General features: G+C 44.7%; 1 protein-coding gene across 2 annotated transcripts in view; it reads right to left on the bottom strand.

Annotated features, from left to right (window-relative positions):
• Positions 1–539: 539 nt before the first annotated feature.
• Positions 540–14,964, bottom strand: part of LOC148517242 (dihydrofolate reductase-like) — a 30,798-nt gene continuing 16,373 nt past the window's right edge. For both annotated transcript variants that reach the window (XM_088478995.1, XM_088478994.1), the window contains exons 4-7: positions 12,003–12,108; positions 7,834–7,960; positions 4,866–4,981; positions 540–793 (exon numbers count right to left, since the gene is read on the bottom strand). In XM_088478995.1, the coding sequence (XP_088335121.1) occupies positions 700–793; positions 4,866–4,981; positions 7,834–7,960; positions 12,003–12,108 (443 nt within the window). In that variant the 3' untranslated portion in view covers positions 540–699. The remainder of the gene's footprint in view (positions 794–4,865; positions 4,982–7,833; positions 7,961–12,002; positions 12,109–14,964) is intronic.

The raw sequence follows: 14,964 nt of genomic DNA, 5'->3' as shown, positions 1-14,964 counted from the left end.
GCTCCTTTGGCCAGGCTGCGGAAGATGAAGCTTACCACAGCCTGAGTGGGTCCTGGTCACTTGTGAGGCCAAGAAATTTGAGTCCACCAACGCAGAGCCTGTGTTTATGGGAACGGTGGCCAGCCACGTACCCGCATTACCCCCCAAAAATGATTGACATGCTACAGCTTGGGGGGTCTGCGAGCGAGATCGCAGGACCTGTTCTGTACATGCACAGAACGGGTCTTGTGCATGCGCAGACCCCAAAACATTGGAGATGTGCGCTAACCATCGGGTTAGCGAGCATCTCTGAATCAGGCCCTTAGTTATATTAAGCTGAAGGTTATAACTGACCTCTGGCCACATGGGAACATAAATTTATTGCCATTTTCTTCAGAGTGTACTTTTTACTGAAAACCTTTAAAGCTCACCCACTTCAGTAAAGATTACCAGTGCCAGTCGTACTGGTGAATGTAGCTGAAAGTGAGTATGCCATTGGCACAGAAGAAGGGTCGGGTGTGTACAAGCCATGGAGCAGATAACCAATTAAGGTGCTTCAGAATTCATATATATTTATTTTGTTTGTTTTTTGTTTTATTACTGGAGTTACAGATTTGTTTGATGTTTGGACTCCAATATTGTTCTATAAGGAAAGTTTTGCAATATATGATAAATGTTACACTTTATTAAACAATCTATTTTAACTTAATATCCAAAATGTTAAGGACTTTGTTTTTGATGATCTTTTTCATAGACTTGAAAAATGTATTTTGTTCCTTTTTCTTCATGAACTCCGGATGGAACACCAGGATATCTGAAGCGGGAAAAAGTGAATATGTAAATAAAGATAAACATTAATCACGGAATTACACTATTACATGTTTTATATAAAGTCAGATGATCATACAGGGGCTGAGATAGGGCCGAAAACTAGGATTTTTGTCCCCCAGGGCAAGGCCATAATTTGCCGCCCACCCCAAATAAATACAACATAAAGGATGAAAAGCGTGTGTGGTTTTGTGACACAGTAATGCCCCTTATAACACATTATGCCACACATTAATGACCCTTATAACACTTTATGCTACAGTAATGTCCCTTACAACACATTATGCAACACAGTAATGCCCCTTATAACACATTCTGCCACAGTAATGCTCCATATACATTATGACACAGAAATGCCCCATAAACATTATGCCACAGTTAGGCCTCTTTTACATTATGCAACAGTAAGGCCCTATCTCCCTTCTTTTACCTGCCAGGGACATGTGGGTGGCACGGGACGGGGCTGCCACACATTGGGGAACTGTCAGTACTGCCATCTTTGTAATGTGGCGCCGCCCGCAAACCAATTGGAGATCACAGACCGGCAGCCTCTGCTGATTGGCTGCTGGTCCGCGAGCACTCATTGGCTTGCGACCGGCACCACATTAGACTGACGGTGTCTCTGTGCCTCTCAAGGCTGGGATGCAGCTCCAAACCCACAAGTTCAGCAACCTAGCCTCCCAGCAGCCTCTCCCCGGCACCCCCTCAAGTCCGTCAGCTGGGTCATGTGCCCCCTTAGCCCCCCTAGTTGCAGCCCTGGCTGATGCAGCCATGAACGTACACACCCATTTGCAGAGAATATCGTCAATGCATAGTCATAAGCATTTAGATCACATCTACACTTACAACCAGAGAAGCAGAACTGGGGTGTGAAGGGACGCTCTCATGTAGGCGAGTTCAGGAAGTGAGTGTTCACTTAAATCATCTTATTCAAAACTGAATGCAGGCATAATGGACTTTGGGCCTGATTCACTACGGATCTCTATTGTGATCGCAGATGTGATTCCGCACGCAGGTCTGCTGTGAAAATATGCTAATGTTTGTGATTGCAAAGCCAGGATACAGATGCCCACTACTGCTATTGCACATCCGTAATACCTTGCAGTCCTGCGTATACATCGGGAACATCAAGTAACATCGGTCCCTGACGCACAATTACAATCTGACCTTACTCAGAAATTGCTAACCTCATTGCACACAGTAAGTACACAAGCTGCGTATGCCGTCGCAGTGGCTAATTTATGCACACCCATGCAACGGCGTTCAAACAGACAGGCACGTCTGCGTTTCTCCTACCCCGTCACCACCCCCAAACAGTGACGTCCCGTCCCTTGATCTGCAATGGCTTTGTATCTAGTATAGGTGATCGCAATGCCAACTCATGCACGCACACTGCGATGCATACATATACACAGTACGCACCATTGGCCGATCTGCGTACGCTGTTGCAGTTGTGATCCGTGATGAATCGGGTCCTTTGTACAGTAAGTGTATACAATGCAGTATTACAAGTTACCAGCCACTAGGGGGCATATCTAACCAACGATCCCTCTCTCTCTGATCTTTTTGTCCTACTCCTTTACCATTTGCCTTACCCGTTTTCTCCTTTCCAATCTATATGACATGTATTGCGTTACTCTTCTTCCATGCTCAGTTACACAAATATCCAGCCAGCCATGGAACAAACTGTGCTCCCCATTCCTACAGTAGCTCTATGGTAAGTAAGAGAACGTTTACACTGGTCTCAGGGACTAACCAAGAACACAGACTGGTATCCCAGTTACAGTCATCATGTTCAGTCACATTTGCTAAAGCATTTTGTATTATGTTTTAGTGCTATATTACGTCAAATGTGTTGTGGTGTTGCCCAATAACGGCTAGAAAAACAAGTTATAGGGGTGTATACAATCAGCAGGGATGACCACAACCGTTTCTCCAACACCTCGCCACCTCCAACATCACAGATGTTTCCTTGCAACCCACAGAGATGTCTTGGAAAATCAGCAATGTAATTATTATTATTGTCCAGAACTTATATGGTGCCACAAGCTGTCCGTAAAACCTTACAAAGTACATAGACAGAAACAGTATGAAAAAAACAAGAACAAAGGGGTCTATGTACTAAGCCTTGGAGAGAGATACAGTGGACGGAGATAAAGTACCAACCAGTCAGTTCCTAACTGTCACTTTACAGGATGCGTTTGAGAAATAACAGTCAGGAGCTGATTTATTTGTACTTTGGGGCAGGTGTACTAAGTCTTGGGGAGTTATAAAGTGGAGAGAGATAATGTACCAACCAATCAGCTCCTAAAAGTAATTTTTCAAACACAGCCTGTAAAGTGACAGGTAATTGGCTGGTACTTTATCTCTTTCCAAGGCTTAGTACATAGACCCCAAAGTCACTTACAGTATAGAACACTGCAGGACATGGACCTGGTTTATATACATTGCATATCAGCAGTCATAATACACAAGGGATTGGTGCCGGTGTAGGCAGTGGGAAGGAGATGATAGTGTAAGTGAGGGAAGACAAAGCACCTGATAGAAGAGGGCCCTGCTCATGAGAGCTTACAGTCTAAATTAGCTGCATATCAATGCTAATTAAACACACCCCATAATTTCTATAGGCAAAACCAGCCTTTCCTTTGCAAACCAATGGCTTTCTGCTACTATACTACTTACTATCTGAGCTATAAGCAGTTAATAGCTCTATAACAAATTGTTATATGTTAACTGCATTTTATGTTGGCATGATTGTTTTATGGGCCTGATTCAGACCCGGTTGCGAGCGCTGAGCGCTCACAACCGGGTCAATGTTTGCCCACTGGGCATGCGCACGACGGAGCCGGCTCCGTCATGCGCATGCGCGTGACCCGGCTAGCGACGGGTGTTCCGTCGCTCTGGGTCTCGCACCAAAGGGGGCAAGCTGTCGATGGTGATTGGCAGCTCGCCCCGTTTGGTGGGCAGGCAGGGGGGGTGGCTGGCCAAACGGAGGCGTTCCCGAAGGAAACTCCTCCGGCCGCTCGCAATAGCTGTGGATGGTCACCCACAGCTATGCGAGCGGCCAGGAGGCCGCACAAAAAAAGAAAAAAAACGCCCTGATTAAGAGCGAGCGTTCGTTCAGAGCGTCCGGCTCTGAATCAGGCCCTATGTCCCATGGCCATTGCTGTTACACAGCTTCACTTTTTATGCTACTGTATTTATCCTGCATAAAGAGTGCTATTAGTATAGTGGCTAACAGTTAAATTACTATAACAAACGTTGTTAATATAGTCAGTCTGCGTGTACAACCAGCTTTGGGGCCTGCTGGTAACTATAATGAAGTAGGAGTTTCCATCTGTTGTATAACTTTGAACATTGTGTAATCAGCTACATAGATAAGAGGGAACTGGACAAAACACGGGCGATCGATTTAAATAAAATATCAATTATATTCAGTATAAGCACAATTACATATTACTGCCATTTATCATAACATAGTGGCAGAACCATTCCAGTGTTAAGTAAAACACATTAACATAAGGTAACTGTAATATAACTTAAACATAATAAATCTTCCCCAGATATATTACTTATTGATTATGGTTTGGCTCTGATTATGAAGGATTAAAGCACTGCTTTTCTATATCCATTAAAGAGATACTGTACCAGATTAATACTTAGATTACCTCTTAGATTGTAAAATCGTTTGGCCTGTCACTGCATGTCATTTGTATGTATCATGATCCCGTCAAAGTACAGCTTTACGTGGCACATTATAAATAAAAGATAATGGGCTTGATTCAAAGATGGATGTTTTTGCACATATGATAGTCTGACCCCACTGGCTGGCAAAGGTCTGGGATTATCGGGGAGATTTAGCCAATCTTCTAAAGAGGACAAGTGGAGGCGTTTCCCATAACAACCAATCGTCTTCTAGCTATCATTTATCTAGTACATTCTATAAAATGATAGCTAGTATCTGATTGGTTGCTGTTGGTAACACCTCCACCTGTCCCCTTTAGCAGGTTTGATACACCTCCCCCTGAATTGTAAGATGTTTATTGTGTGTAACTCACTTTTCCTTCAGTTTGAAGACATCTTTGTCAAACTCGGGAAAGAAGGTGTCACATTCGAAATCTGCCATAATCTGGGTAAAGTAGATGTGGCTACAGCAAGGGTGTTTCATCATGTTCTGAAATGAGAGGTAACAGGTAAGTACACCAAGGTAAATGGGAAATAATGTCCAAGCACTTCTTCCTGAAGTTGGTGTTAGGGATCTCGGTCGCAAAGCTACTAACGGACAGTGCTCCAGGTCTATAGCGCGGCATTTCCGAAAGGACATTGGCCATCCGTAGAATGGAACCCACCTGCCAACAAACCAAGCATCAATAGAAAGACTTTTTGGGCCTGATTCAGACCCACTCGCGAGCGGCTGTCCGCTCGCAAGTGGGTCGATGTTCTGGACTGAGCATGCGCACGACGGAGGGAGCTCCGTCGTGCGCATGCGCCAGACGCGACGAGCGAAGGAAAGTCCTTCGCTCGTTGTGTCTGATCAAAGGGGGCGTGCTGTCGATGTCAGAAGCCGGCCCACTGACATCACTAGTGATGTCAGTGGGAGTGATTTTGGCTCTGATAGAGCCAAAATCACTCCGGAGCTTGCGGTTGAAAACCTCAACCGCAGGCTCCGGCTCACAGTTTCGATGGTCGCGATGGTCAAGACCATCGCGGCCATCAAACAGCACGCTCGTATAGCCTGTGGGTGGTGACCCACAGCTATACGAGCGTCCAGGAGGACGCTCCATTTTCATGGAGGCCGGCCCTCATTCAGAGCGTGCGCTCTGCTCAGAGCGTACGGCTCTGAATGAGGGCCATTGTTACTTAGTTAGGTACAGTAATAGGCCCATTAGTATTGTCTGGACAAGGTGCCCAAATTTTAGCACATACCGCGAATTGTTTGTATTCTTATTTTTTTCAATATTTCGAGTAAAAAAGTAGAAATCGTGCATTAAAATAAAAAATGTTTAAGTATTATATTCAGCAGAGGTTGTTTTCTTTTTAGTAAAAGATTTATAAATTTGCCTAGATAAGGTTGATTTTCTATTCTTAAGTCGCGTATCCACTTGCCGAGTAAAATGAGCGGTTGAACAATAACGATATTGTTAACGTTCAATCGCTCTTTAATCGGGCATGAAAATGTTGAAAACGACCAGCGTTGCGCGCTCCCGCTGGTCGTTTTCGACATCAATCATCGACCTGAACACTGAACGTGCTGGTCAGTCTGCCGATAATGACAGACTGACCATGTTCAGGGATGAGGGAGGATGCCTGCACTGAACGACATATTGTTCAATGTAGGCACTACAGGGGATGAAGAACAACTGTACGATTACAATGTTCGAATCGTACTGTTGTTCCACTATCTGCTAGTGGATAAGCAGCTTTGCTTCGGAAATACAAGATCACCTAGTGGTGCAATCTATCAGCTGAGTGACACTGAGAAGCCTCAGTGATACTGGCATGCAGAGGGGCTAGTGCCAGGGGAAAAATGCCTAGCTGCTTCACGCATGCACAGTGTCCAGACTTGTGCATTCAATTTGTCAATTCCATGTAGTGAACAAAAATTTATAAAGAATACTTAGGAGATAGGGTGTTTTGCCCTTTAATAAATATAAACGCTTATGCATAAAACTGGAAGTATTGTACCTTATTAAAATATATGGCTTAATGGATGATCATTCAGCTAGAGGTGGTAGAAATTGGAGCAGTTGTTGAGATCAAGAAAGTAAATAAAGTACTAATATACTTTATTTTCCTAATATATGGCTTACCAAAAATGGGCGAATGCGGATGACGTCACTGACATTGTCTTCTATACCTTTTGTTATGAACATACAAGTATTTTGGAGCTGTCATTTGTCGGGTCATTAGCTGTTGTGCTGATTTGCTGGGGGAGAGGAGAGACTGTGACGGGCAGCCAGTGAGAGCTGGGAGGGAGGAAGAGGAACCTCCCTGCAGCTCTCTACTTGACTTGTGCTGAGCACACAGATAATGGATTATTGATTATAGATTTCTTCAATAGGCACAGGCAGTAAACCTGAGGTGCTGGCGAGAAAATGAAACAGAAAGGAACATTGTAATGTGAAACAATAAAACCAAAGTTGTGACTATATAGAAATGTTTGGTTTCCGGCTGCTGTAAGACGCTATTCTGACATGACTCATGGACTATGATGCATCAGAAAATGATAAGTCCGTGTGTCAAGCTGAGGTGCAGATGGAGTCAATATAATAACAGTACAATTCGTATACTTCACTGTTGTTCTGTTCTTTGATTCATACATAATATCCATGATTTTTACCCTTACACTGATTCAGTTATGTCTTCCATTTGTCTCCCCCTTCCATTTAGACCGTAAGCTCCATGAGCAAGGCCCTCCTCCCTCCTGTTCTCATGACCTACTTCTCTTACACACCAGTGACACTCTACCCCTCTTGGGTTCTCTGCCCCTGGACCCCACTCCTTTGTTTTCATTTCTTCAGACGACCTTCTTCCTACGCTAATAGATTCAGGTTTCAGCTTATGATGAACTTTTCCATTGTGCCCCTTGCATCAGTGACTGTGTTGAGAGTTGTAGTGCTATTTGTTACTTGTCTACTGTCTTATTGTTTATTAATAATAATAATATTAATATACACAACTCTGAACTATCAGCAAGCTACGGCACTGGTGAGCTGGTTATATTGTACTTTGAAGACAGGGAACAACAGTTGTGCATTACTGAAGACTTGTTCATGCTTAGGTGTGCCAGCACAACTTCTCAGAAACGGATTCGATTAGCCGAGGGCTGCCGCCGGAGGATCACGATTCGCATTTTTCCGTGTATTATGGTAGGCAGATTCTTCTGTAGGGCGCAAGCAGAATCTGCCTTCTGCAGTTACTCAGGTCCAGACGGTTTCCGCGGCAAATTGAATTGGTCCCTGAGTGTCCATGAAATATTGTACAATTGTAGAAGACTGGCAATGAATCCTGTGCGGCACGACTTACTGTATAGCACTCCACTCCTCCTAGCACCCATATGGTCTCAATCTCGTCACTGAGAGGCGGTGATGAGACCAGCTCCACAACTTCATCCTCATCACGACAAATGTAATGGACATACTTTGGCAGTTCGCTAGACGTAAAATAGTAAAAATATTTTTAGCAGAAATCACATAAGTTACGCTGGAAAATAAATCAAGTATGTGATGTGTAAAGGATTAGACAGACCACAGTGAGTGGGGGATATAAGGTGTAGCTGCTTTATATTAGGGCCTTATTTATCAACATGTGATAAAATTCATTGCATATGATAATGGGGCTCCAGCCAATCAGCTTCTAACTGTAATCTGTTTGAAAAATGACAATTGGGAGCTGATTGGCTGGAGCACCATTTATCATACGCAACGAGTTTTATCACTCGTTGTGAATGATAAAACTCATTGATTACCCTTATTTATCAACGAGTTTATCACTCAAAATGAGTGATAAATTTCATGGTTTGTGATAAATGAAGCTCCAGCCAATCAGCTCCTAACTGTCATATTTCTAACAGATGACAGTTGGGAACTGAATGGCTGGAGCCCCACTACCACAAACAAAGCTTAGTAAATAGACTACTGTCTTACGTAAATGTCACCTGTCCTTAGCACACAATGGGATGCAGTCGGGATGCTGACGGTCTAAATGCCGGCCGTCGGCATCCCGACTGTCTAATCCCGGCAAGTGTCTAATGACTGGCGTCGAAATCCCGACGCCTGTCTTGAGACTTACGCCGGGAGCCCGACACCTGGCTTACCAATCGAAGGTAAGCCGGGCGACGGGTGCGGACAGCCGCGGGTGGGGGGAGGGTTAGGTTAGGGGTTCCCGGGGGGGGACTTAGGGTTAGGCACCCCCCCGGGAGTTTAGGGTTAGGCTAGGGGAAGGGGGAGTTAAGGTTAGGCACCCCCGGGAGGAGGTTAGGGTTAGGCACCCCCCCGGGAGACTTAGGGTTAGGCTGCGGGGAAGGGGGGGTTAGGTTTAGGCACTTAAAGGGGGGTTAGGCACTTGGGGGAAAGGTTAGGGTTAGGCACCCCTAAGGGATGGTTAGGGTTAGGGGGGTTAGGTTAGTAAATAGAAAATATACTTACCTGTCGGGATCTGCACTGCCGGTCCTCCGCTGTCGGAATTTGAACCGCCGGCCATGGGGTTGGCGGTAAATCATACTGATTCAGTCTGTTATTTTACTAGTGATGTCACTGAGGTCTTTACCTCCCAGCTGCAATCTAATAAATAGTAACACTAAATATCTGACTACACCGTGTCTGCTCTAACATGTCTGTTAATAGCTACAGCTGACAATATCACTGGTCAGTCCTACAGATTGTAACCTTGTTGGCGGGGCCCTCTTGCTGTACCTCTTTGTCTGTTATTACCCAGTATTATTTTATTACTCTTTGTTCCCTACTGTAAAGCGTAACGGAATATCCTGGTACTTTGGGCTCCATTTACTAACGAATCTTATCTGCAGTGTTAGTTACCATTCTCACTCGCTGTGTTTTATTTCTTATTTTAACTTGTATTTAACAATGATGCGTTCGCCAGTGATCGACAGTGTAAATAATCCTGACAGCGCTGTTTTTCTCTTATCAGTAGCGCTGACGATTGAAGTTTTTTTTCTAAAATCGGCGCATACACTGTGTGTCTTCTTTACCTGGCACAGGCGCAGTCTTTCAGGCCGGACCTGTGTCCACCATTAGACCTAAGGTAAGTTTTTTTTTGCTTCTCTCCCTTGTCTATCTGTATTTTTTTTTTTTTAAAGCGTCTGTTGAGCGGCTGGGTTTTTATTTTTTCCTTCACAGCATGGACATGGACTCCGGGAAGCCTGCAGGGATGGTCTCTGGGGAGCCTGCAGCGATGTAACCGTGGAGCCTGCAGGGATGGTCTCTGGGGAGCCTGCAGCAATGTAACCAGGAAGCCTGCAGGGATGGTCTCTGGGGAGCCTGCAGCAATGTAACCGGGGAGCCTGCAGGGATGGTCTCTGGGGAGCCTGCAGCAATGTAACCGGGGAGCCTGCAGGGATGGTCTCTGGGGAGCCTGCAGCAATGTAACCGGGGAGCCTGCAGGGATGGTCTCTGGGGAGCCTGCAGCAATGTAACCGGGAAGCCTGCAGGGATGGTCTCTGGGGAACCTGCAGCGATGTAACCGGGGAGCCTGCAGGGATGGTCTCTGGGGAGCCTGCAGCGATCTAACCGGGGGGCCTGCAGGGATGGTCTCTGGGGAGCCTGCAGCGATGTAACCGGGGAGCCTACAGGGATGGTCTCTGGGGAGCCTGCAGCGATGTAACCGGGGAGCCTGCAGGGACGGGCCATGCTCGGGGATCTGAGGCGTCCAGCAGGTAGGAGTCTGGGGGCAACCCCTCGCACCAGTCAGCAGCTGTAGGAGGGACAGGCAGGCGGTGTAGTGGGCGCAAGGCTCCGGACACACACTACTCCTCTGTGGATGAAGTAGGTGAGGAGCCCCATTAAAAGCTGTATTGGCTGATATGCCTTCCACTTTTCCTCCCCGTTGGGCCCAGGTCCCATGCTTGTGGTGTGTCACTGATGGTGTCCTGTGCTGGCAGTGTGTGTGACATGACCGCATGGCTGCTGGCCGCACAGTAAAAGAAGCAGGACCCTGGCGAGTTCAAATTAAGCCAACGAGCGGTAAGTAACAATTACCGCTCGTTGGCAAATACCAACACCAACACATTTCTAAGGCAGATATGCAAATTAAATAGCGCTGTATTACAGCAACGCTGTCTACATTAACAAATAGCAGCAGCTAAAAATAAAATTCACAACGAGTTTAGAAAAGCTCAAACTCGTTAGTAAATGGAGCCCTTTATTAGTAAATGTTAATGAATAAATTAATAAATTCATGTTAGTGGGAAGTCTCGACAACATTAAGTAAATATGATAAATTGTGATGAAACAGTGCCCTCCAGTGGTCAAGTCATCATTGTTCCTGTATATATGTTTTCATTTGTTTATGCTTATCTATAAGATTTTACCTATTCACTCTTAGGAGTCAGGACATGTGACTACCTGTATTATTCAGACAAGGCTGTACTATAACAAAAATGTTTTTTTAGAATCACTATTATATGAGTCCCTTTGGGGCAGCGCCACACAGGCTGGACATTGCCAGACAAGCAACAATAATTTCCTGCACTACCATGAAAAAATGTTTAAATGCATGAACAGGGGATGTTCCAACACTTCTCCGATCTTTAGTCTCAAGGTGTGTGGCTTAATTCACAAAGAGAGGAAAACAAATTGTACACTGTGTGAATCCAAAATACATATACTCAACATTTCTGCTTAAATTGGGAGGACCATCCCTAATTAGGCACCATTTTTTTTCTAAGAACACTCTAGCACTCTACACATTATACCTCTTTGTAATGAGATAACAGGACTTTATTCCACTACCATTAAACCGACGAATATCAGGATTATAAATGAATAAAGGGTGAGCACAATCTTGAAGAATTTATTTTGTACAATTCACAATATGCGACAGTAGACACTCTGTTGTGTGTTCTGTAACCCTTTCTGAGTATTCTGAGGAACACCTACCAGAAGGTTTGAAGGCCACAGTGCAACCTGGGAAATGGGTGGGTAATGGTGTAATATTACCCAAAGATTAATTTCATTCAAGAATCGGTGAGCTTGTGTCATATTGAGTGCATGTTTTTTGACTCACACAATGTACAGTATATTTATTTTCCTCTTTTTTTTTTTTAGTAAATTAACCCACACATCTTGAGACTGCAACGCCCATTTGATACCTCTATCTTCTAGGAACGTATTGGTTGAGTTCCAAAAGTTTGAGCTGCATACTCTTAACATCCATTGAAACTTTTTAATTGGCGCAGGTTATCTTCACTTCTCATTAAACCCATAAACAACAACACGCACTTTAGACAAGTTTAAATAATTGTTTTTTTTTTTAACATGTTTCCAATGAACCTTTGATGTGTTGTGTTTTTACCAATATAATTTATTGTACCAATTTTTTATCTTTATAAATAATACAAAAAATGTCAAATAAAGTGGTCACCAAGTGTCTCCTCTTACAAGGATTTATAAACTTGAGCAAACAGGTCCGACTTGCCCTTAACACTAAAGGGATTACAACAAGATGTAAGGTAATACCTGAGTTTTCTCGTCAGAAGTACAATGACGGTATTTGCCAGAGGTAATAACTCCTCGTCAAATGTCTCAAATGACTGCCGGCCCCAAACAATCAGATTCTTCTTTCCTACAAAAAAATAATGCACAATTTTTGGGCTTAGCTCAATAGCTTTGCAATCTATAAGAGTATGTTACTCTGTATAAGGTAAAATAGCAATTATAAGGTTACGTCACAGAAAACTGAAGCTGCAGTCACTGAACACGTTTATTTGGTACCTACATTCTACATAGAGAAATTTTTGTACAAATCTATATTATACTGATTGGAACACTCACTGCAAACAGTGACAGAAACAGGTTCTAGCCACTTTCTCTCTCCTATTAACGCAACTTATCTCTATTGGACAGTACTGTAAGTTGCCGTCACATACATATATTTATTCTGTGTGAATATTAATTATGTACTATTATTAATGTCTTTAAGTATACTCCCCCTGTAAGGTTAGTATCAAGGACCAAGTAGCAAGTTTATCGCCTATTTTGTGCTGCTTGTCATTCGTCACTTCCGTCCCTATGTCAGGTGTCATTAGAGCAGGGCCGTAGCTAGGGTAGTGCGGCCGGTGCCATCGCACAGGGCACCACAGGTCAGGGGGCGCTGTTTGGGCCTGTCAAATTTCTGTTTATTATCATTGTTGCTTGTAGCTTCCTCTTATTTCATCCCCAGCATCTCCTGGCCTCTCCTATCTCTTCCCTGGCCCTTCCCCATGAAGCCATGGCCCTTTTTTGGGTGCATTATGTCCCTTTGAAAAATGAGGGGGGCGCCAATGCTCTTTCTGGCACAGGGCACCAAAAAGTCTAGTTACGGCTCTGCATTAGAGTAATGGCCTTGGTCCTTTAAGCTGCCTTCCTACTGTCCCAGTTTTTGACATGTGTACAGAGGCCAGATGAGTGCTCAAATATTAAGTATTAGTCCTTACAGAGAGACTGTTATGTTCTGGGTTGTTTGTGGACCCGGGGTGGTAGCAGGAGCGATCACAGAAGCAGATTTGAAAATAAAACTAGGATTTTTAATAAGTGCTTGAGCAGACATACAATGTGGCAGAAAATAAAAGTCCAGGAATATATAAATGTGCACAAGAGTTCTGTGGTGGGAGTAAAAGGGTTAATGTCCAAGTAGAAACAATTAGAGCTGTCCAGGTGTGCAGGTAGTGAAACTGAAAATAATCAAACCAGGTATGCAGGGAGTGAACTGAAAATAAACAAGCCAGGTATGCAGGTAGTGAACTGAAGCGCAGGATGTCAGCAGGCTCAGGCACTCAGGTATGGGCAAGGGTGATGGAAGAAGCGGGGTAGTCCAGTGGGAGCTAGGAGCTGACAGGCAGACTGGCAGACAGCGAATTCACAGGAACAGGATAAGCACAGAGAACTCCCTCTCAGCTAGGCTGAGATACACGTTGCACTGGCAAAGAAGGAAGGCACTGACCCTTCCTAAATACCCCATGCCGTGCTGTTACTGGCCGGAGGGAACATGTGACTCACCAGGATTGGCCAGCCGCATCACATGGCCAGAAGGCAAGATGGCGGCGCCCATGCCAAACGGAACGGAGACGCCGCCAGGCCTCACCAGCACAGGGTGACAACAGGGCCGCACAACAACGCGCGCAGCCAAAGCCCCCCGCCAGACGCCAGCTCCGCCACCAGACAGCCCGCGCCACAATGACCTCACAGGTAACACCCGCCTAGCGCCATGCTGAAATACCCTGGCCGTGACAGAGACAAGGCACAATGCTCATGTTCTACCGTACCCTGACTCTTGTTGCCATGCCATGTAGCCTTTGCTGCTTTGGGCTAATAACAGGTGTAAGAGGGAAGGGGTGAGTGGAAAAGTGAAAGCAACTGTCCTTAGGACTGTGGAGATAGAAGGCTGAGCACTGAGCAGGTACGTTTTTGCACATCTTTTAGGTACGGCCATCTCATCCCATAATAAAAAAAAAATATTATTTACTTGTTATATTTCATTTTTTGTTTAATCTGGAACCAGAAGCCCGAATCTGGCATGTGGCATGTGGCACCTAGCTTGCCTGGAAAGCAGTAAGACTATTCTTGCCGTTGCCTACTCTCACCGTGTCTCAGGTGAGCCGAGTATCATTTAGCTGCCCTGGTGACTTTTTCTTGAAAAGTACTGAATAAACAGAATTTCTGTCACTGCTATGAGTGTACAACCTCTGTACATATAAAACTCTTTTAGGTCACCAGCATGTTCTTCCCATTTCTATGGTTGTGTTACTTACAGAGTAAGTTAGGGAGGGGGATTTGCATGGGCTATATAGGGAGTGTGGAGCTGTCACAGTGACAAATGGTTTAGTGCAGAGTCCCCTGGACCCAAGGGCCTGTGTGTACAGCACACCCTGCACCTACTGAGTAGTAGTGATAGCTGAAGTTCTTAGTATAATGGAAAGATATGTAAAAAGTACATAACTTGCACCTAGCAACAACAATAAATTAAGGTATCATATACCAAATCACTTCAGTTCGTTCAGTCTCGTCACTGCAAGTTGTGTATGTCTAATATATTCTTATTTTCTTTCCCTATAAACTACTTTAGAAAGAACATTTGCTATATCTAGGCCTAGTGTCCAGTAGTCCCGATCTTGGTGGGAAAGTTGGGACTTACCTCATGCCTACTATTGCTATTGTGGTCATGGTTTCTGGGATGGGGGGTTTCCAGGCACCCCTGGCAAAATCCTGCATTGCAGCTTATGAACATGCTGATGCTTTTAATTCTACAAGCATCAGCAATGCCCAGTCAGTCAAGAGCTGCTTTACAGGGGTATCAGGAAGAGCCCTAGTGCAATTCAGCACAGATCTGGTTAGCCCTGGAGATGGGGTCTAATCCCCCTAGGGTACAAGCTGGTGCCGGGTCACTTTATGAAAGGGTGAACCCATGTAGAGGGGCTTCCTGTTATAGTGCGATAAGCCCTGC

Source organism: Taudactylus pleione, unplaced genomic scaffold (genome assembly GCF_031769625.1).
Source record: "Taudactylus pleione unplaced genomic scaffold, aTauple2 ptg000225l, whole genome shotgun sequence".
Classification (NCBI taxonomy): Eukaryota; Metazoa; Chordata; class Amphibia; order Anura; family Myobatrachidae; genus Taudactylus; species Taudactylus pleione.
The sequence above is the reverse complement of the archived record's forward strand: the minus strand, read 5'-3'. Positions and strand labels throughout refer to the sequence as shown.